General features: G+C 41.9%; 2 protein-coding genes across 2 annotated transcripts in view; one reads left to right on the top strand and one right to left on the bottom strand.

Moving 5' to 3' along the window:
* The window catches only part of LOC310800191 (adenylate cyclase type 2-like), a gene marked incomplete at its 3' end in the record, with an annotated part of 173,109 nt that overhangs the window by 41,149 nt on the left and 109,829 nt on the right, over positions 1 to 22,131 (bottom strand). Inside the window, exons 11-15 of the mRNA XM_083662776.1 lie at positions 17,444 to 17,524; positions 15,910 to 15,979; positions 15,678 to 15,775; positions 14,529 to 14,613; positions 645 to 782 (exon numbers count right to left, since the gene is read on the bottom strand). Coding sequence (XP_083518902.1) covers positions 645 to 782; positions 14,529 to 14,613; positions 15,678 to 15,775; positions 15,910 to 15,979; positions 17,444 to 17,524 — 472 coding nt within the window. The remainder of the gene's footprint in view (positions 1 to 644; positions 783 to 14,528; positions 14,614 to 15,677; positions 15,776 to 15,909; positions 15,980 to 17,443; positions 17,525 to 22,131) is intronic.
* On the top strand, positions 11,616 to 14,417 carry LOC310800192 (tripartite motif-containing protein 16-like). The gene has a single exon (XM_083662777.1). It carries the CDS (start codon positions 11,631 to 11,633, stop codon positions 13,314 to 13,316), a length of 1,686 nt encoding a protein of 561 aa, XP_083518903.1. The 5' UTR covers positions 11,616 to 11,630; the 3' UTR covers positions 13,317 to 14,417.

Raw genomic sequence — 22,131 nt, 5'->3', positions numbered from 1 at the left:
GTTTTTTGGCCTTTTTTGGCCCCTGCGGCTTATATAACGGTGCGGCTTATCTATGGATTTTTTCCAAAAAAAAAAAAAAAAAATCTCTCTTTTTTAGCACTCTTTCTAACTATAAATCCACTTCTGTTTTAATTTCCTCTCTTGCCCTCTTTTCACCACACCGCGGACACTGTGTGCACTGTAAAAAACAACACAGGTGGTGTTGTGTTATGTTGTTTTGTTGAAATGTTAATAAATGGGAGCTTCCTCAAACAGCCATCTCTTTCCCGACAATCCCCTCTGTGCATGAACCCTTACATATGGTAATTAAACATTAAAACACAATTAAAAAAAAAAAAAAAAAAAAAAAAAAATACCATTAAAACACCCGCGGCTTATAGTCCGGTGCGGCTTATATATGTAAAAAACAGTCAACTTTGCAGGTGCGGCTTATACACCGGTGCGCCTTATAGTCCGGAATTTACGGTATATATGATACAAAATTAAGAAATGCATAATATGGCCCCTTTAACATAAGCCGAATCATAATTCCTATTCATGTAGTATTATCAGCATGTTTGTGTAATCACACGGCATGTGAGAAGGGGAGCTAAACTCCACTCTCACTGAAGCCTCCCTTAACTGCACTAAACACAAAAGCTTACCATGTTGAAGACGGCCATGACGAGTATCAGAGCGGTGGTTGTCATGGTGAGAGTGATGCGGGGCCACGGCTTGTTGGCGATGACGCCGGATGACCGCAGCAGCCACATCCAAGACGTGGAGGCGCTTTTACTGCAGTGCTGTGAGGGGACACCAACAGACACAAGCAGACCTTACACAGGTTAGAAATACACCAGCGTGAATGTATGGAATATACACGGCACAAATGATGTGGAATAAAGACAGAATGACGTGCATGAAACGATACATAACTGGCTCACGCAGTGAAGCACCTCCGTTATATGACTGATTATCTTCTAACGGCGTTACCTGTGCCAATCACCAATCGTGAGAGGCGTCCAATTACTGGAAGTGGGGTCCAATTAACTTAATGCTCCATGCTTCGATGCATCTCACACTGCATAGGTTATAGCATGCCAAAATGACCACTACAATTTATTCCATTATACGCAAAGTGATGTTAGCAACCAGGATTGATGCAACCAACTGCACAGATTCTGTTTCTAACTGCCATTAGCACTAACAGGCTTGCTAAATCGCCCCCAGTTCTGCTTCACTAGTTCAGGAATGAAATCAATATTGGCTGAGGGCGAAGTTAAGTCTGCTTTTAAAGTCGAGCTGAACCCAAAAAGGACTTTTCTTTTCTTTTAGTTCAAATACCTGGGTATGCAGTGCACCTATTTAATAATGTATGCAAATAAAAAATCACACAAATATAATTTCTTTAGTTTTTCACACTTTTTCACATCAAAAGTTCATTTTTCAAGATTTCATTGATAACAGTAATGTACAGTTTGCTGACGTCACCTAGTACTATCAGATTTCTACCCCATTTCAACCAATCATATCACGACATGCAGCTGTCAATCAAATCTTCATTTCAGGATTTTCTCTTCCAAATGAAGTAGAAAATGGCGCCTAGTGCCTGTCATCTGGCAGAATTCCTATCCCATAAACTAACTAACCAACTTGGCCAATTGCATGAAACATGAACAAAAAACCAAAACTATAATCTCTAAGAATGCAAAGAAATTAACTGGCTCGTAGAAAAACGCGCATTCCAGGAATATTGTATTTACAGAAATAGCGTAAAAGGCGCGCGCTTGAGAGCGTGGTAGTCAGGGGTCGCCCCTCGGAGATTCCAGGCGGGCGGGCAGCACCTATGCATCGGATTGTCCGCTCGCTCCGCACGAAGCAGCTGGCTGCCTGGTACTCCGCGGATCCCACTCGCGTAGCACGACAACACGCTGAATCCCACTCGATTTGGGGGGTGGAACACGCCATGATTGACCAATGCCAAAGCCAGTCGACAGAATTGTCAAATCAAATCATCGACACCGTATATCAGGGATACTCAACTTGCTTTGCCCGGGGGCCACTTTCGTGAAATGATAGAAGGCCAGGGGCCAGTTAATAAACAATCAATATACATTTTTCTGCAGCGGATTGTAGGTTTTTGGGGTGTCAGCCGGAGTTTAGTCTGACAATGTTGTGCACACCGGATAGTTAGTTAGGTTAAGTTAGTTAGGTTAAGTACATACATAAGTGCCTGGATACCAAGCAGACGGCGATATTTGACAATTTAGCAGCTAAATCATAGATTATTGAAAGATATTCCATATTCCAGACTGAAATGCTATAATAGAAGTGGAGTATTGGTCAGAATGACATGAACATTTGGACACTTATTCAGCGGGTATCTTGCATGTTGCGTTCAGGTGCACTGTAAAAAAAAAAAAAAAAAAATGTTTGCAATTCCATCGCAAGTTGTGTATCACTGATTTTTTTTTTTTTTTTTTTTTGCAATACCATCGGAGCAAGTTGAGTATCACTGCCGTATATGGTCCGCCTCTCAATTTGTTTTCAGTCTGAAACGGACTCAGACGCACGTGACGAACGGGTTCACCTCGACTTTAACAGTAGATACAGGCCTCACTGCACTTTATAATCAGCCTCCTCATGAAATACTGTTCCAAAGCGATGTGCCTTACACAGCACACAGCCATCACCATTTCAATATGTTTACATCTATTCATTGTTGCTTTATGGGGAGACAAGGCAATACAAGTGAAACCTTCCCAGGCTTCATTAAACGCTAGCTGGTCCACTTACAGTCAATCACGTTCCCTCTGTGCGACCCTGCCTCGGGCTGAATGTGTCTCATGGCTCGATAATCAAAGCCAAAGTCATTTGCTTGGTCATCTCCGAGCATCATTGAGACTGAGTGGATGTGACGGAGCGCATTACAATACCACTCTGAACTAACCGAGCGTGGCGGAGTGTATTCTTCGGGATCGGGGGAAATAATAGAGTCACAGTGGGGATGTGCTGTTTAGTTTTTTGAACACATTTTCAAAAGCTTCTCTAGTTTACATCCTCTCGTCCAGCAGCAACACCTAGTCAAGTCATTTACGACACAAATGAGACTAGTGACTTGGGGATTTTCAATCAAAGCAGATTAAGACGATGGTGCCTGGGGCCAATTGGGGCCAATTAGGGGGCACGGTGGCTCAGTGGTAGAGCTGTCGCCTCGCAGTCAGAAGGTCCTGAGTTCGATTCTCGCCTGGGACACTGTGGGCGCTGTGGTTGTGTTCCCCCCCATATCTTCAGTGCCTACTGCCCAGGTGCGGTATCTCGTCGTAAGGGCCTTTCTGTCTGTGTGGAGTTTGCATGTTCTCCCCGTGCTTCCCCAGGGGGGTTCCTCCATATATAACCCCCCCCACTAAAAACATGCAGAAGATCAGATCGTCATCGTCATCCGACCAGTGACGACAACATCCGAAGTTGGTCCCCGGGCGCTGTACGAGAAAGCGACCACTGCTCCTGGCCTGCCCCTCGGAGGAAAGGACAAAGCCAGGATGGGTTAAATGCAGAGGACAAATTTCACCGGCCACCGTCAGCATGTGTGTGTTGTGGCCCTCCGTGCATGTGTTGTAGTGTGTTGTGTGACAATAAAGACGGGCTGCCGTCTTAAAAATCGTTTTTTTTTTTTTTTTAATTGAGAGGAGGAGAGGTCAAGTTCCACAGTTGGAGAACCAGCAGAATATGTAACAAGGTTCATCAAACAAACATGTCTGCCTATGACCTTTAAAAGGTCCCCCGGCTGCTGCGCTCCAACAGTGACAACGTTTCCGCAAGAAATGCGAAGTGTAGGTCAATCCCTCATTTTGTGAATGGGAATGGAAGAATACGCATAATTATGTAAGGGTTAATGTACGACGAGGTGTACATTATCACTTTTTAAGGGACGACGCGAGAGGCGTGAACCGTCCGAGGCGAAGCCGAGGATGGTTGCCTCCGCGAAGTCCCTTAAAAAGTGATAATGTACACCTCGAAGTGCATTAACCCGCTTATACCATGGTCACTTGCCAACAAAACAATAAGACCAGTCATTTATATTTCCATGTGTAATAAATAAAGCAATCTAAATGGCTAAATGTCTGTTATTCATACTGTAAATCAGTCTTCCACGAAATAAAATAGTCCCTCCCACTATTCCACCACCCTCCGTTTTAAAGCCGACTCAAACGTTAACTTTATCACAGGAATGCGGGTTTAACGATGTTTTGCGTTCTACATTAAATGAAGACATTACCGTTTGGCAGCTTGCTTTATTTTGTATGATAGATACGTATTGGCCAAGTATATTAACATTTAAGAGCGATCGAGTTTCAGGAAGTAACACAGAGCAGCGGGGGCTGTATGTGGTGACATGCAGAGAGAACTCTCTGCGTTAACGTCTGCGGGTCTTATAAGACGTAAATGGCGCGAGGCAGGAGTAGAGTGAAAACTATCTGCTTTCAGTATGTTGGAGTCCAGGTATGTTTTGTACAAGGACGTCTCTCAGTGTGTTGCTGTTAACTGCCCATTGCGTTGTTTTCTTTTTGTTGATCTCGTCTTTTTCCTCTTTGACTTGATTTGTGCATAGCGGGTGGACCCCTTGATTTGTATCAGTGATAAGAGGCAGCACGCGCTCTCCCAGAGCGCCTGGCTGCTGGTTGCTGCAAGTTGTAAACAGGAGGTTTGACAGTTGACAGCTGAGAGCCCGGTTTCTGTCAGCTGACCAGAACAGAGCCGGCTTCTCTCAGGAGAGGGAATCTCCGAAACGAAAATTCTCTCTCTCTCTCTCTCTCTCTCTCTCTCTCTCTCTCTCTCTCTGTGTCAAAGGCCGGGCTCGTGCACGAGCGAGGGAAATCTCCTCTTTCTCGCCGAGAAGAGCCTGATGACGCGAGGTTAAAAAATCTCCGAAACGAAAATCAAAATTGTAAATAAGAGTTATTTTTGATAAACTGAGCACACAGGGGTGATTTAAATACTTACTTTGACCGACTCAATTTTTTTCTCAAGTTCCAAAATTGTCATATTAACCCTTAACGGGGGTATAGAGCTCAAACTGCTCTCCTGATAACACTGATGAAACTATGGCGCATTGATATGAACGGTGAACAGACCATTTAGCTAGGTGTCCATTATCACTGTACAATATCACTTTTTAATGGACACCTTGCAGCCAATCAGAATCGAGTATTCACCCAGACCATGGTATAAGCATAGTTAAAGCATGCTGACGTGTCCCACGAGGGTGGAAAGTCAACTAGCAAAGACTCATTTTCAAAAGCTGTCAAGTCAAGTTTATTTGTATAGCCCAAATTCGCAAGCATGTCCCAGAGGGCTTCACAGAGAATATGTCTAGCTAAATCTAGCTGACACAACCATAACAATAACGGTAATAATAATAATAACATGGTTGAACAATCTGAGACAGAGGGAACAGGAGAAAGAAGGGAGGAGAAAGCAGTGAAAAGGAGGAGGTGGAGAGGGAGAAAGGTAGGAAGGGAGGGGTGAGGACGAGAAACATACTCATGTATATCACAATATTGTTCATATAAGCAAAGTAAAATTTAGCAATCAAGTTATCATCATCAGTATATAAATGGGAGCTAGGGCCCTGTCTGTCTGTCTGTTTCTCTGTCTGTCCCACTGATGACATCATTAGTCATAAATGCACTCCCACACACAAGGCTATAGTTCAGTGACGATGTCATCAATGATGTCATCATTGATGTCATACATAGGCATTGTGACATCCTTGTGACATCACTGATGATGTCAGACTGAGGGAGAGGGAGAAGGAGGAGAGAGGGGGGAGCGACTGAGGGAGAGAGAGAGAGGGAGAGAGAGACTGAGGGAGATAAAGAGGGAGACAAGAGCGACTGAGGGAGAGGAGAGGGGGAGACAGACTGAGGGAGAGGGAGAGAGAGGCGAGGGAGAGAGAGGAGAGAGAGGCTGAGGGAGAGAGAGGAGAGAGAGGCTGAGGGAGAGAGAGAGGGGGAGAGAGACTGAGGGAGAGGGGGAGAGAGGCTGAGGGAGAGAGAGAGGGGGAGAGAGACTGAGGGAGAGAGAGGAGAGAGAGGCTGAGGGAGAGAGAGGAGAGAGAGGCTGAGGGAGAGAGAGAGAGACATCTAATCTAATCTTAGTCTGAACACTATAACAATCAAAGGGTCCAGCTCAGAGGTTTCCAAAGTGGGAGTTGGGTCGCCCGGGAAGCTCAAAACAGTTTTAGTCCAGAAAGAAATAACTGCCTCGTTGGTTGTATGCCTCCGTCGACATCCACGTCTGTTAACTCATTGAGTGCCAGCCACTTTTGGAGAACGGACGCTCCCAGTGCCAGAGTTTCAGAGCGTTTTCAGTGATTTCTCGAGGCCCACAGAATATTGTGTGATATTACTATGTAAACACCGAACACGCACAAAGAACAAGGAGACTCTATTGTATCATCAGCAAAAAAAAGTTTATTGATACCATTTTCCGTTCTTTAGTTATCAGCCGGAGAAGATAGGTCAAAAACAGCAAAAACAGGCATTTCCATCTAGAAGCTGAGATATTCAGCCTTTTGTGAAATGAAGCATTTCAAGCACATTCACTGACTCTAGCTAATATTTTCTGATGTAGTGACGTGGTGTAGTTGTGTGCTGCCCTGCGTGCCCCACCCCCCTCTCCCCCCCTCAGCTGCAAACTCCTCCCCACACTAGTAACACACAGCCTCACGCACCCAGCGTCTATTTTCGGAGTGCTTTTTGTGCGCCGCCTCCCAGGCAGCGCGACAAGGAAAAGCCACACCGGACTGCAGGGAAAGGTTTGGCTTTTCAGTGTCGGCTGCTGCTTTTCTAGCGGCTAATCATGTGAAGAAACTATGCTGACAGACAGACAGATGCAGAGGGGCTCAGTTGTGGGAGCGGATTGACTGCTGTTGGCAGGCACCGTCAGCTGCAGCCAGAGCAATCTACATGGCTCTGGGCTGCAGCATGAGCGGTTTCTCTTTGATCACGGGGCTTTTTCAGGCTGTATTCCGGACATTTCTCTAATCTGGAGAGCACTGTCGCCACCTGATGAGTCCGTAAAATAGGTTATACAGCTTCAATAGCTACAATATTTGTACAGGACATGGCACTTTACCTCAACAACACAGCTCATTGTTTTCAACATGGAAAATGGTCCTAAACCTAAACCTCCCGCGCTTCACCCCGCGCCCATTTCTAGCACGCCTCGTGAACAGAAACACAGTCAAACACGAATGTAACACCATGTTCTGACCTAGGGATGTCCGATATTATCGGCCTACCGATATTATCGGCCGATATTAGCATAAAAAAATCAATATCGTTAAATATCGGTATCGGTTTTCATGCCGTTTTTTTTTCTTTTTTTAAATACAGGGGGAGTCTCACTGAGAGCAATGCTCTCTTTTTCAGGAGTGCCCTGTTCACATTCACACACACACATTCACACCTGGAAGCTGACCAGTACAACCACAGTCTGTTGGCCACTGAGCAGCTCCACTGGAGCGGTTGGGGTTAAGGGCCTTGCTCAAGGGCACCTCGGTGGTGGTAATGAGGGAGGGGCAAGCGCTGCCTTTTCACTTTCCCCACCCAGATTTATCCTGCCGGTCCCGTGGATTGAACCGACGACCTTCTGGTGACAAGCTCGCTTCTCTAACACAACTTTAACACAACATGCATATTATATATTAAACTCTTCAGCTACATTAAGCTACATTATGTAACTTGTTACGTGAAATTTTGGTGGAAAAAAAGCCAGCTTATATCGGTATCGGTTGATATCGGTATCGGAAATTAAGAGTTGGACATTATCGGATATCGGATATCGGTAAAAAAGCCAATATCGAACATCCCTATTCTGACCCCTCCCACCCTGGCCACAAACTCTTAACCCTAGAACACTAACGTCGGGTGATTTTCACCCGGACAATTGAATTCACGTGATTTTCATTGTCTTGCTGCTGTCTGAGGTTGGCGGGTCCTTAGGTACCTTCAGGATGCTCACTGACGTCATTGAATGTAGGTTTGTTTCCCTGCTCCCATTCATGGTTTTTTCTACCGGCTACGTGTTCGGGTGATTTTCACCCGACGTTAGTGATAGAGGGTAAAATATCTTCGGGTTAGTTACAATGGTATTGTGGTGACTTTTTTTTTTTTTTCACCACACAAGTCCCATGAATGGGTGACCGAAGGAGAAGTTGGGAGCTCCTGTTTTTTTTTTTGGGGGGGGGGGACTTTTTTTTATAACGATTACCTCATTTTTCCCGAATTTGACATATTTTTTATAGTGTCCCACATAATAAACTTTTTTGTGTTTTTTGTGATATTTCACATTTAAAAACAAAAGAAGAGTACCTCAATTTGGTATGTATTGTTGTACTTTAAGATATTTTGATGAGAAGTATGTTTTATGGGGTATATTGCATCGGGTGAAATACACCCGACGTTAGTGATGGTGTGACTTTAAATCACGTTAGTGTTCTAGGGTTAAGACACTCCCCCACGGCAAGAGACTGAGGTCTGCCAAGACCAGAACCACCCGCCACAAGACCAGCTTCTTCCCAACCGCCATCAGCCTCACCAACAAGGCCCGGAAACCCCTTCCGCCAAGGACCTCACCAACAACCCGCCCCCCCCCCCCCACACACACACACACACACACACACACATACTCACTACCTCCTCCTAAACTCAACTGAACCCCCCCCCCCCCCAAATTCCCTGCACATTTAATGCCTATTTAACTTAGCCTGTACATTTCATGTACATTCAATGTAAACTCTTATTTAACTCCGACTGTAAATTCATGTAAATCCACTGCCTATTTAACGTCTATTTAACTCAGTCTGTAAATCTCATAAATTCATATCATCCACAGAACACTTCACCACTCATGTACATATTGTATATATTTACTCGATTTGATTGCACTTGCAACTTTGTGATTGTCTTTAGTTATCTTCCTACTTCTGATCTCTGTATATTGATGTGACCGCTACGCTGCATACAGACACTAAGACAAATTCCTCGTATGTAACTTGCATACTGTGGCAATAAAAGTGATTCTGATTCTGATTCTGATTCAGCCTGCAATGATGAACCCATCAAATCAGAAATGCCTTCCCGATTTGAGTTTAACCTTATGAGACACTAGTTTAGATGTGGCTCAATTGGAGCTGAAATATTTGCTATTCGTCTATGACTCACAGAAGGTGGATTATATTAAGAGCTGTCTCTGCTTTAACGTGCCGCAAATCTGGGGAGCTTCCATCGTTACAGGCTTGATTCCCTCTGCGTCTCCCACAGCATGCTCTTCAAACTGACAGACACAAATCTCAGTGAAGCTGGCTGTGCAAAGGATCAGTATGTTCCTTCCATGAGGACAGGCTTTCAGCGCTGTCAGCAAGTTCCCCAAAAAGTATCTTATGGGGAAGGAGCTCAGGAGAAGTGCAGCACTGCCAAAGAGAGCTGACAGCAGGGTTCTAAACTTTAGCTATCGTGATGTGGTGTGTCACACAGTGTTGGGGGTAACTCATTACAAAAGTAACATATTACATGTAATATATTACTTTTAGTGGTAACTCAGTAATATAACATTACTTATAGGATTTCAGTAATATTATACCAGTTACTTTGTCAAGTAACTCAAGTTACAAATTGAGTTACATTTTATTAAATCAAAGCACATATTTAAAAAAGATACAATAATTTCCTAAACAAACTGTGTTTTTATGCAAATGACCACTATAGATGACAATAACAAAGGAAAAGAATAACATTTAGAATTTTGGATGGTTTACACCGACTTCAAGGCGGTTGAAATTATTTTTCGGGATGGTTCCGGGGCGGCGATGTCATTCTGCTGCTGTTGTTTTGGTAAAAGTAATGCAAAAGTAGTGTAATAAGTAATGAGTTACTCTACACAGAAAGTAATATTGTAAAGTAACTTATTACTTTCAAATGAAAGTAACTAGTAAAATGTAGTATATTACATTTTGAAAGTAACTTGCCCAACACTGGGTGTGTGTACATGTGTGTGTGTGTGTGTGTGTGGAGATCCAAACGACTCAATAAACATGCGCAGCTATCGACTGAACGCGTCACACACACGCATGCTTTGACGCTTGACGTGTCATGTAGTTTCCCCGTGCGCGCGCACGCGCACGCGCTCTGACTGGTGCACCCCGCGTAACATTACGCGTAACGTTAGGCAGAATGTTAGGCGTAATGTTCGCGTTCTTCGCGAACGCATGCATAAACGCACACATGAAGATAATAGAAAATGTTTGCCATGCTATGAAGTCAGACTCTTGTGCATGTTCCAATGTACAGCGTACGCCTGCAAAGGCGATGCATGCCCTCTCGTTAAAGGAACACTCTGCCCATTTTCAACCAGCTTTGTATCATTAGAACATCAGTAGTATATCAGAAAACTCAAAACTCAAATGAATAACTCATGAACTCAAATCAACTCTCAATAACTGTCAAACTAGATGAATGACTTCAAAACCGTTTACAGTTTGAGAGTTGATTTGAGTTAATGAGTTATTAATTTGAGTCAGTGTGGACCAGTGATGTCACTGGTCCACAATTTAACACTCAATAACTGTCCAATTAAATGACAGACTTCAAAACCGTTTACAGTTTTCTGATATACTACTGATGTTCTAATGATACAAAGCTGGTTGAAAATGGGCGGAGTGTTCCTTTAATATAACGATTCAAAAGAAAGTTTAACAGTGATGTTGCCATTTAAAACAAAGTCCTGGTTGCACAAGATCTACCCTTCTGTCTAGCCACTATGTGATAGGTGTCGGTTGTCAGAGAGCACATTGTGCCGTGCTTTTTGGTAATGTGCTTCACTATCTGGATTCTGGTCCAAAATATTTGATTGGTACTCTAAGGCCTATATCATATATAAGTATCCCACCCCCTTCTTATCCCCAGTGGTGTTAATGGCCAGGTTTTACTCTGGGAACCCTACTTACGCAGGATGGGGGGCCCTGGACGCGGCTTTTGTTTTTTACTCATTATTCTATTACAGCTACGTAAAAAAACTCTTACAAAAGTGTGTGTGTGTGTGTGTGTGTGTGTGTGTGTGTGTGTGTGTGTGTGTGTGTGTGTGTGTGTGTGTGTGTGTGTGAGAGAGAGAGAGAAAGAGAGAGAGACAGAAAGAGAGAGAGACAGAGAGAGAGAGAGAGAGAGAGAGCGAGAGAGCGAACCATTCTAAATAGTTAATTTCCACAAGCCACTTCCAAGGCTTTGGAACTTTATTTTGAAATGTTGCAGGGATAAGGGGGGAGAGAGATTGATTTTAAGTTTGTATTTAAACACACACTGCCTCTTTAACGCTCCTCTTCCTGGAATAAAGCAAAGCCTGATAACCCCTCCCTCAAACACAGCCAGTTCTATTCTCTCCACATATTTCCTGTTCCTCCCCTTTCACAGATCTGCCAGTTTAAAGATGGGTGTAAACATGCTGTGAAGTGCAAGAGCTGACCAGCCCATTCACTGCAGATCAGCACATGAACATGAAGACAACAACAGAGGTTTGGTTTGGAGCAGAGCCCAGCTTGTTTCAGTTCAGAGGAAGTGAAACTATCCGACTCACTGTCACTGAGAAGTGAAATGGCGCAGCAAGGATTTCAGCTGGACGGGGAAAAACTGTGCTGTTCGATCTGTCTGGATCTACTGAAGGATCCGGTGACTATTCCCTGTGGGCACAGCTACTGCATGAGCTGTATTAAAGACTGCTGGAAGGAAGAGGATCAGAAGAAAATCCACAGCTGCCCCCAGTGCAGACAGACCTTCACACCGAGGCCTGTCCTGGTGAAAAACACCATGTTTGCAGAGTTGGTGGAGGACCTGAGGAAGACCGGACTCCAAGCTGCTCCTCCTGATCGCTGCTATGCTGGACCTGGAGATGTGGGTTGTGATTTCTGCACTGGGAGAAAGCTGAAAGCCCTCAAGTCCTGTCTGGTGTGTCTGGCCTCTTACTGTGAGCAGCACCTCCAGCCTCACTATGAATCCTCTACCTTTAAGAAACACAAGCTGGTGGAAGCCACCGTGAAGCTTCAGGAGAACATCTGCTCTCGTCACGATGAGGTGATGAAGATGTTCTGCCGTACTGATCAGCAGTGTATCTGTTATCTCTGCTCCGTGGACGAACATAAGGGACACGACACAGTCTCAGCTGCCGCAGAAAGGGGCGAGAGGCAGAAAGAGCTCGGGGTGAGTCGGCAAAAAATCCAGAAGAGACTCCAAGGCAGAGAGAAAGACGTGAAGGTGCTTGAACAGGAGGTGAAGGCTATGAATCTCTCTGCTGATAAAGCAGTGATGGACAGTGAGAAGATCTTCACTGAGCTGGTCCGTCTCATTCAGAAGAGAAGCTCTGAGGTGAAGCAGCAGATCAGATCCCAGCAGAAAGAGGAAGCGAGTCGGGCTGAAGAACTTCAGGAGAAGCTGAAGCAGGAGATCTCTGAGCTGAGGAGGAAACACACTGAGCTGGAGCAGCTCTCACACACAGAGGATCACATCCACTTCCTCCACAGTTACCCCTCACTGTCACGTCTCAGTCAATCTACAGACTCACCCAGGATCGATACCCATCCTCTGCACTACTTTGAGGATGTGACTGCAGCTGTGTCAGAGGTCAGAGATAAACTACAGGTCATTCTGACAGAGGAACGGCCTAAGATCTCACTGACAGTGACTGAAGTGGATGTTTTACTGCCACAACCAGAGCCCAAGACCAGAGCTGACTTCTTACAATATTCACATCAGATCACACTGGATCCAAACACAGCATACACATGGCTGTTATTATCTGAGGGGGACAGAAAAGCAACACACATGAGTGAAGCACAGTCATATTCTAGTCACCCAGACAGATTCACTTCCTGCTCTCAGGTCCTGAGTAGAGAGGGTCTGACTGGACGTTGTTACTGGGAGGTGAAGTGGAGCGGCGATGTTAGAATAGCAGTCTCATATAAAGATATTAGCAGAACAGGGGGTATATTTGGATACAATGACAAGTCTTGGTCATTACAGTGTGACAGCAGGTGTTGTCACTTCACACATAAGAGTATCAGAACTCTCATCTCAGTCCCTCCCTCCTCCAGAGTAGGAGTGTACCTGGATCACAGAGCAGGTATTCTGTCCTTCTACAACGTGGATCACAGAGCAGGTTTTCTGTCCTTCTACAAGGTCTCTGAAACAATGACTCTCCTCCACAGAGTCCAGACCACATTCACTCAGCCTCTCCATCCTGGACTGTGGTGTGGTAACACTGCTGAGCTGTGTAAGCTCAAGTAGACAGGACTTAGTAAAGCAGCAGTGTGTGTGTGTGTGTGTGTGTGTGTGTGTGTGTGTGTGTGTGTGTGTGTGTGTGTGTGTGTTCTCTCTCTCCATCTTTGGTGCTTAGCTCTCATTGCCGTGGTGTTTCTGCACTGCACTTCCCGCAGATCACCTGTCAATCAAACATTGTGGGCGGGGACTGTGCTGTCTTTTTCCAAATTGAATTTTCTGTGGATGATGTTTTATTTCCTGTAGGTGGCGCTCTTTTCTTTGCCTTATATCAGTCAGTGATAGCGAATATCCAAACACACGTGTCCAATGTCCAAACAAAAAACGGTTTAAAATATTGTACAAAAATATGATTTTCACAAGGTACAAGGAGGAGAGGAATGCAGGAGTGTTACACTGATTTTCACATGGTAGTGATGGTGTTAGATTACATGTTTTATGTATGTATGTATGTATGTATGTATGTACGTATGTATGTATGTATGTATGTATGTATGTATGAATAACTACATAAAAAAAAAATCTTTTTGATAACTATATAGTTACATTATTGAATACTATGTATGGGATAGTGTATATATGACAACAATTATTGTCATATATATACATAATTGTTATGTATTACTATATGACTAGTGTTTTATGTATGTATGTGTATGTGTGTATCTATGTACATATACATGTATCATAACCCTTCAGCCAGAGGCGGAACTCGCCATCTTCGGCTGCTCAGAATCCTCTCTGCTCCTCCCTACGGCTGTACAACAGTTTCTGACACAGGGGACGACTGTCGCCAAGAGACTCATTCTGAAGGAGTGGAAGTCCCCCTCTCCACCTTCTTTTCAGCTGTGGCTGACGGAACATGGTCTCGGTTATACATATGGAAAGACTCCGGTTGCTGAGAACCAATTCATTTGGGAAGTTCGGGATTATCTGACTGGGACCCATTTCTGGCCTACTTGGATGAGGTTAAGAACGACAAGTAACTTGCTCAGCTGACTACTCATGGACCCCTTGCATGGAATTCCACGCACATCTCTTACAAGCACATAAAGCAGGTAGCGCCATGTTGTAACATTAATGTTGATATATGTATGTTGTTGTTTTTTTGTCTGAGCCTGTTTTTGTTTTCGATGTTCTGAAAATGACAAAATAAAATATGATAAAAAAACCTTGTCCAAAAGATAGCAGTAGGTTGATTTACAGAAGCGCACCACTCACCAGAAAGTGTCCAATGAAACATATGAAGAGGATCAAAGAGAGAATAAGGAAAGCCATTCCAAAGGAGATTCCCAATACTGTTGTTCTGAAAAGAGAGAAAGAAAATGCTCTTATAACGTATCTGTTAAAACATTTGTTTTTTTTAATAACTTTGAGTCTTCCTCTGCTGTCTGCTGTATTTAATTGTTTGTTCCCCATCTCTTTTGTGTCAAGCACTTTATAACCTCAGTTTGTATTATATTATATATATATATATTATATACTTATATATTATATAAGTCAAGATTTACTTTACTAAACATTTACATTCGCATGAACAACTTGGCGGGCCTCCCCAGGGGGGCTCCAAACAGTTTGAGGCGAGGCTCAGTGAATGACATTAGTTGTTTTGACACTAGTTATCAAAAGGAGATCACATACTGTAGAATAGCCTAAATGTGTGTGATTTGGTTAAAGAGATACTTAAGAGATACAGTAGTTTGGGGAAATGTTTCCACTTTCCAGAGTCATAAACTAATAAATGCCTTCAGGCGGAGCTTTTTTATGTATTTGGTATAGTCTGAAGTATGTCAAACAACAATATTAGACTATACTGTATACTAGGGATATTGCACGATACGTGCTCTCCTAGGCTCGCCCGGGCTGCGGGCTCGCTTACTCGGCCGCTTCGCGGGATTCATGACATCACTGATGATGTCACAGTGGGATTCATGACATTGTCAGGGTAAATCCCTGACAACATCACGGATGATGTCACTGTGGGATTTATGACATCACGGATGATGTCACAGAGAGATTTATGACATCACAGTGGGACAATCACAGTGGGACAGAGAAACAAACAGAGCCCCAGCTCCCATTTATGTACTGATATATATATATATATATATATATATATATATATAGTCTCAGACTTCGACACCCCGGGCCAGGGGTGGCCCTGAGTAATTTAGGGGTAATTTAAATTACCCCTGGCCCTGAGTAATTTAAATTACTCAGATTCATTTAAATAAAATGAATCTGAGTAAATATACAGTATGCCTACATGGTGTGTTTTTACAGCACTAAAGCAGGGAGTTAGATCAGGTAACCGTGGTAACAGTGATGTTAATAGTAGTATAGCATTAATAAACAAAGCAGCACACTTACTTTGGCAGGACCAGGATCTGCACAATGAAGATGCAGAAGAAGATCAGACAGGCGCAGGTGATGTAGTACTTGAAGGCAGGCAAGGTTGTTGCTCTGTACTGAAAGGAGAAAAGAAAGTGAGGCCTTGACAAAGCTGTTTAAAACCCATGATGTATTTGTTTTTTTCAACAACGCCTCTAGTCCTTGACTACTGGGCTGTGAACGATACCAATTGACTCGCGCCGTCTCTTACCTCCTTCTCCAAGGACTTGTTGTGAAAGAATAATGATATTCTCTGGATGTCCTCGGACTTCAGCCACTGCCTGCAGGAGTGTAGAGACATCAGTCAAAAGCAGAAGGAAAGAAGAAATATCGGGGAGGAAACGTATTGAATTCAATACATTTCCCCTAAAATAAAGCGATCCATGCCAGGATTTGTGCTAACTTTCTTGTTAAGATTATTTTTTCATCATACAGTAATTAAGATAATAATAATAATAATAATAATAATAATAATAATAATAATAATAATAGTGATATCAGCATTAGCATAATTCCCAAAGCCAATTCTGATTTCACAACCACGTTATGATTCAAGATTCAAGATTCAAGATTCAATAGTTTTATTGCCATATCAACCAAAATTGATTGGAATTTGTCTTGGCATGCTCAAACAGACAAAACAATCACAGTAACAGACCATGAGAGACAGACAATACAACTACACATCTGCTGCAATGTATAAAAAGTAGGAACATGCAATCAAAAACAACTGCAAAATGCAAAACAGTATGCAATACAGTGTACAGTGCAGGATAGGCACAGGCGGCTAGTGCAACCAAAAAAAGTGCACAATGCATTAAAGTGTCTGGTGCATTAAAAGACCAGGGAGTAAAATTAAGATGGGGTGGTGAACTGAACTGAGGAGGAGTTAAGGGCCCTCACTGCTTCAGGGTACGAGCTGTTACGCAGACGAGTGGTTCGGCATTTGATGCTGCGTACCCTTCTTCCCGAAGGAAGGGGGGCAAAGAGAGCATTGGCTGGATGGGAGGGGTCCCTTATTATCTTCAGCCCTAGCTTCAATATGCGCTCATTATAAATATCGCATATTCTCGGCAAATCCTTACCTATGATCTTCGATGCCGTTTTCACGACCCTGTTCAGCTCTTCTCTGTCTTCAGCTGAACAGTTACCAAACCAAACTGTGATAGAGAATGTGAGCACACTCTCTATCATAGCTCGGGAGAAGTGACACATCCCTATCTTTGAGACTTTGAATTTCCTGAGTTGCCTCAGGAAGAACAAACGTTGGTGGGCTTTCTTTACGATAAGGCTCACATTGACGTTCCATTTAAGAGAAGAGGAAATCGTGGTCCCCAGGAATTTGAAACTTTCCACTTTCTCAACAGCTTGATCATTTATGATTAAAGGCTGGAGTTCAGTTTTATTTTTGCGGAAATCCACAATCATCTCCTTGGTTTTGGAGATGTTGAGGGTTAAGTTGTTCTGGGCGCACCACTCGACAAGTGAGGAGACTTCTGCTCTGTAAGCTGTTTCATCATTACAGGAGATCAGACCTGTCACAGTGGTGTCATCCGCAAATTTAAATATTTTGACTAAGTCGGAAAGCGAGATGCAGTCGTTGGTATAAAATAAATAAAGTAAAGAGGACAAAACACAACCCTGGGGAGCACCCATGCTAATGGGCAGTGGCTTGGATAGCCTGTTATTGACTCTGACCACTTATAGTTAAAATTAACTATAATTATTTTTAGGAACACCCTTACTTTTGCGAATTGATCCCATCAAAGGTCCTGATCATCCTCTCATTAAGTTCCTCCTCGAACCGTTTCTTCTGGGACTTCGTTCTTTATTGGGAAGAAAAACAGATAGACTAAATAAATAATAATAAATATAATAAAAATATCAAGGCATTGTAACAGTCATATGTATCTGTAATATCAAGGCATTGTAACAGTCATCTGTCTCTGTAATATCAAGGCATTGTAACAGTCATATGTCTCTGTAATATCAAGGCATTGTAACAGTCATCTGTATCTGTAATATCAAGGCATTGTAACAGTCATCTGTCTCTGTAATATCAAGGCATTGTAACAGTCATATGTCTCTGTAATATCAAGGCATTGTAACAGTCATCTGTATCTGTAATATCAAGGCATTGTAACAGTCATCTGTCTCTGTAATATCAAGGCATTGTAACAGTCATATGTCTCTATAATATCAAGGCATTGCAACAGTCATCTGTATCTGTAATATCAAGGCATTGTAACAGTCATCTGTATCTGTAATATCAAGGCATTGTAACAGTCATCTGTATCTGTAATATCAAGGCATTGTAACAGTCATATGTCTCTGTAATATCAAGGCATTGTAACAGTCATCTGTATCTGTAATATCAAGGCATTGTAACAGTCATCTGTATCTGTAATATCAAGGCATTGCAACAGTCATCTGTATCTGTAATATCAAGGCATTGTAACAGTCATCTGTATCTATAATATCAAGGCATTGCAACAGTCATCTGTATCTGTAATATCAAGGCATTGTAACAGTCATCTGTATCTGTAATATCAAGGCATTGTAACAGTCATCTGTATCTGTAATATCAAGGCATTGTAACAGTCATATGTCTCTGTAATATCAAGGCATTGTAACAGTCATCTGTATCTGTAATATCAAGGCATTGTAACAGTCATCTGTCTCTGTAATATCAAGGCATTGTAACAGTCATATGTCTCTATAATATCAAGGCATTGCAACAGTCATCTGTATCTGTAATATCAAGGCATTGTAACAGTCATCTGTATCTGTAATATCAAGGCATTGTAACAGTCATCTGTCTCTGTAATATCAAGGCATTGTAACAGTCATATGTCTCTATAATATCAAGGCATTGCAACAGTCATCTGTCTCTGTAATATCAAGGCATTGTAACAGTCATCTGTCTCTGTAATATCAAGGCATTGTAACAGTCATATGTCTCTATAATATCAAGGCATTGTAACAGTCATCTGTATCTGTAATATCAAGGCATTGTAACAGTCATCTGTCTCTGTAATATCAAGGCATTGTAACAGTCATCTGTATCTGTAATATCAAGGCATTGTAACAGTCATATGTCTCTGTAATATCAAGGCATTGTAACAGTCATATGTCTCTGTAATATCAAGGCATTGTAACAGTCATCTGTCTCTATAATATCAAGGCATTGTAACAGTCATATGTCTCTATAATATCAAGGCATTGCAACAGTCATCTGTCTCTGTAATATCAAGGCATTGTAACAGTCATCTGTCTCTGTAATATCAAGGCATTGCAACAGTCATCTGTCTCTGTAATATCAAGGCATTGTAACAGTCATCTCTCTCTGTAATATCAAGGCATTGTAACAGTCATCTGTATCTGTAATATCAAGGCATTGTAACAGTCATCTGTCTCTGTAATATCAAGGCATTGTAACAGTCATCTCTCTCTGTAATATCAAGGCATTGTAACAGTCATCTGTCTCTGTAATATCAAGGCATTGCAACAGTCATCTGTCTCTGTAATATCAAGGCATTGTAACAGTCATCTGTCTCTGTAATATCAAGGCATTGTAACAGTCATATGTCTCTGTAATATCAAGGCATTGTAACAGTCATCTCTGTAATATCAAGGCATTGTAACAGTCATCTGTCTCTGTAATATCAAGGCATTGTAACAGTCATCTCTGTAATATCAAGGCATTGTAACAGTCATCTGTCTCTGTAATATCAAGGCATTGTAACAGTCATCTCTGTAATATCAAGGCATTGTAACAGTCATCTGTCTCTGTAATATCAAGGCATTGTAACAGTCATCTGTCTCTGTAATATCAAGGCATTGTAACAGTCATCTGTATCTGTAATATCAAGGCATTGTAACAGTCATATGTCTCTGTAATATCAAGGCATTGTAACAGTCATCTGTCTCTGTAATATCAAGGCATTGTAACAGTCATCTGTCTCTGTAATATCAAGGCATTGTAACAGTCATCTGTCTCTGTAATATCAAGGCATTGTAACAGTCATCTGTCTCTGTAATATCAAGGCATTGTAACAGTCATATGTCTCTGTAATATCAAGGCATTGTAACAGTCATCTGTCTCTGTAATTTCAAGGCGTTGTAACAGTCATCTGTCTCTGTAATATCAAGGCATTGTAACAGTCATCTGTCTCTGTAATATCAAGGCATTGTAACAGTCATCTGTCTCTGTAATATCAAGGCATTGTAACAGTCATCTGTCTCTGTAATATCAAGGCATTGTAACAGTCATCTGTCTCTGTAATATCAAGCCATTGTAACAGTCATCTGTCTCTATAATATCAAGGCATTGTAACAGTCATCTGTCTCTGTAATATCAAGGCATTGTAACAGTCATCTGTCTCTGTAATATCAAGGCATTGTAACAGTCATCTGTCTCTGTAATATCAAGGCATTGTAACAGTCATCTGTCTCTGTAATATCAAGGCATTGTAACAGTCATCTGTATCTATAATATCAAGGCATTGTAACAGTCATCTGTCTCTGTAATATCAAGGCATTGTAACAGTCATCTGTCTCTGTAATATCAAGGCATTGTAACAGTCATCTGTCTCTGTAATATCAAGGCATTGTAACAGTCATCTGTCTCTGTAATATCAAGACATTGTAACAGTCATCTGTCTCTGTAATATCAAGGCATTGTAACAGTCATCTGTCTCTATAATATCAAGGCATTGTAACAGTCATCTGTCTCTGTAATATCAAGGCATTGTAACAGTCATCTGTCTCTGTAATATCAAGGCATTGTAACAGTCATCTGTCTCTGTAATATCAAGGCATTGTAACAGTCATCTGTCTCTGTAATATCAAGGCATTGTAACAGTCATCTGTCTCTGTAATATCAAGGCATTGTAACAGTCATCTGTCTCTGTAATATCAAGGCATTGTAACAGTCATCTGTCTCTATAATATCAAGGCATTGTAACAGTCATCTGTCTCTATAATATCAAGGCATTGTAACAGTCATCTGTCTCTATAATATCAAGGCATTGTAACAGTCATCTGTCTCTATAATATCAAGGCATTGTAACAGTCATCTGTCTCTGTAATATCAAGGCATTGTAACAGTCATCTGTCTCTGTAATATCAAGGCATTGTAACAGTCATCTGTCTCTGTAATATCAAGGCATTGTAACAGTCATCTGTCTCTGTAATATCAAGGCATTGTAACAGTCATCTGTCTCTATAATATCAAGGCATTGTAACAGTCATCTGTCTCTATAATATCAAGGCATTGTAACAGTCATCTGTCTCTGTAATATCAAGGCATTGTAACAGTCATCTGTCTCTATAATATCAAGGCATTGTAACAGTCATCTGTCTCTGTAATATCAAGGCATTGTAACAGTCATCTGTCTCTATAATATCAAGGCATTGTAACAGTCATCTGTCTCTGTAATATCAAGGCATTGTAACAGTCATCTGTCTCTGTAATATCAAGGCATTGTAACAGTCATCTGTCTCTGTAATATCAAGGCATTGTAACAGTCATCTGTCTCTATAATATCAAGGCATTGTAACAGTCATCTGTCTCTGTAATATCAAGGCATTGTAACAGTCATCTGTCTCTATAATATCAAGGCATTGTAACAGTCATCTGTCTCTGTAATATCAAGGCATTGTAACAGTCATCTGTCTCTGTAATATCAAGGCATTGTAACAGTCATCTGTCTCTGTAATATCAAGGCATTGTAACAGTCATCTGTCTCTATAATATCAAGGCATTGTAACAGTCATCTGTCTCTGTAATATCAAGGCATTGTAACAGTCATCTGTCTCTGTAATATCAAGGCATTGTAACAGTCATCTGTCTCTGTAATATCAAGGCATTGTAACAGTCATCTGTCTCTGTAATATCAAGGCATTGTAACAGTCATCTGTCTCTATAATATCAAGGCATTGTAACAGTCATCTGTCTCTGTAATATCAAGGCATTGTAACAGTCATCTGTCTCTGTAATATCAAGGCATTGTAACAGTCATCTGTCTCTATAATATCAAGGCATTGTAACAGTCATCTGTCTCTGTAATATCAAGGCATTGTAACAGTCATCTGTCTCTGTAATATCAAGGCATTGTAACAGTCATCTGTCTCTATAATATCAAGGCATTGTAACAGTCATCTGTCTCTGTAATATCAAGGCATTGTAACAGTCATCTGTCTCTGTAATATCAAGGCATTGTAACAGTCATCTGTCTCTATAATATCAAGGCATTGTAACAGTCATCTGTCTCTGTAATATCAAGGCATTGTAACAGTCATCTGTCTCTGTAATATCAAGGCATTGTAACAGTCATCTGTCTCTGTAATATCAAGGCATTGTAACAGTCATCTGTCTCTATAATATCAAGGCATTGTAACAGTCATCTGTCTCTGTAATATCAAGGCATTG

This window comes from Poromitra crassiceps (genome assembly GCF_964638095.1).
Source record: "Poromitra crassiceps genome assembly, chromosome: 29".
NCBI classification, from domain to species: domain Eukaryota; kingdom Metazoa; phylum Chordata; class Actinopteri; order Beryciformes; family Melamphaidae; genus Poromitra; species Poromitra crassiceps.
The sequence above is the reverse complement of the archived record's forward strand: the minus strand, read 5'-3'. Positions and strand labels throughout refer to the sequence as shown.

What these genes read in the sequence shown, in the direction of transcription:
- LOC310800192 (XM_083662777.1), top strand. Translation starts at nt 11,631, where the DNA reads ATGGCGCAGCAAGGATTTCAGCTGGACGGGGAAAAACTGTGCTGTTCG.